Raw genomic sequence first — 906 nt, 5'->3', positions numbered from 1 at the left:
GACTGGGGGGTGTGGGGGGCACCGTGATGGGGCTGGATGGGCTGGGGACTTGGGGAGTCACGGTGCTGGCAGCGTCCCAGGCTCCCGTCCCTGATGGTCTGATGCAGTGCTGCTGCCCTACTGCCACAAGCTGGGAAGCACTGGGAGGGCTGGGGACAGGGCAGGGACACAGGGCCATGTCCTACCTGCTCGTGGATGTAGCCGGGGCTCCTCTGGCGGCACTGCTCCCAGCCCAGCAGCTCGCCCGCCTGCAGGAGCCCATCCCGGGCGCAGCACGCCTGCGGCCAGGGCGTCCCCGGGTGCAGCTCCTGGAAGCGGGAGCCGTTCCCAAAATCTTCGGGTCCTAAAACGCCGCAACATGAGAACTGAAACAGAAGAGAAATGCCATCAAAAGGGGGAGGATGTCACCTGGGGAGGTGACAGAGGGAGGGGGAACAGCCCAGCATGGTGCACGGTGTCTGTCCGGGCCCCATGAGCTCCTCGCCTGCGTTCAGGTTGCCCTCGGCAGGTCCCCTGGGTGCTCCATGCTCCCCTGCAGCCCACCAGGAGCCTCCCGGCTGCTCACCGTGACCATTAGGGTGTTCCAGGCAGTGGAGAAGACCTCAGCGCCCTCGTCTCCATGGTAGTTCCTCCGCAGCTCGGACAGGAAGAGCTCCGGCTGGATCTGCGGGGTCAGTGCTGTCTGTGAGCACTGGGGAGCGGTACCAGGGACGGGGTGGTGGGGGCTGCACACCCCCCAACCCACCCCAGGGTGACAGCTCTTCTGGAGGGGACATGGAGACACACCCATGGGACCCACCCACCCAGTTCTGGGCTTGTGTCAGGGTGCTGGTGATGAAGATGAGGGTGAGAAAGGACATCCCTGCAACAGTCCCAGTCCCCTGAGGGACTCAAAGCCACGATCAC

General features: G+C 65.1%; 1 protein-coding gene across 1 annotated transcript in view; it reads right to left on the bottom strand.

The window, feature by feature from the left end:
- The window catches only part of LOC104463216 (tetraspanin-18-like), a gene marked incomplete at its 5' end in the record, with an annotated part of 1,643 nt that overhangs the window by 627 nt on the left and 110 nt on the right, over nt 1-906 (bottom strand). Inside the window, 2 exons of the mRNA XM_010075447.1 lie at nt 186-365; nt 566-691. Of these exons, the coding sequence (XP_010073749.1) occupies nt 186-365; nt 566-691 (306 nt within the window). The remainder of the gene's footprint in view (nt 1-185; nt 366-565; nt 692-906) is intronic.

Source organism: Pterocles gutturalis, unplaced genomic scaffold, assembly GCF_000699245.1.
Source record: "Pterocles gutturalis isolate BGI_N339 unplaced genomic scaffold, ASM69924v1 scaffold26572, whole genome shotgun sequence".
NCBI lineage: Eukaryota > Metazoa > Chordata > Aves > Pterocliformes > Pteroclidae > Pterocles > Pterocles gutturalis.
This window is presented reverse-complemented; position numbering and strand designations above follow the sequence as displayed.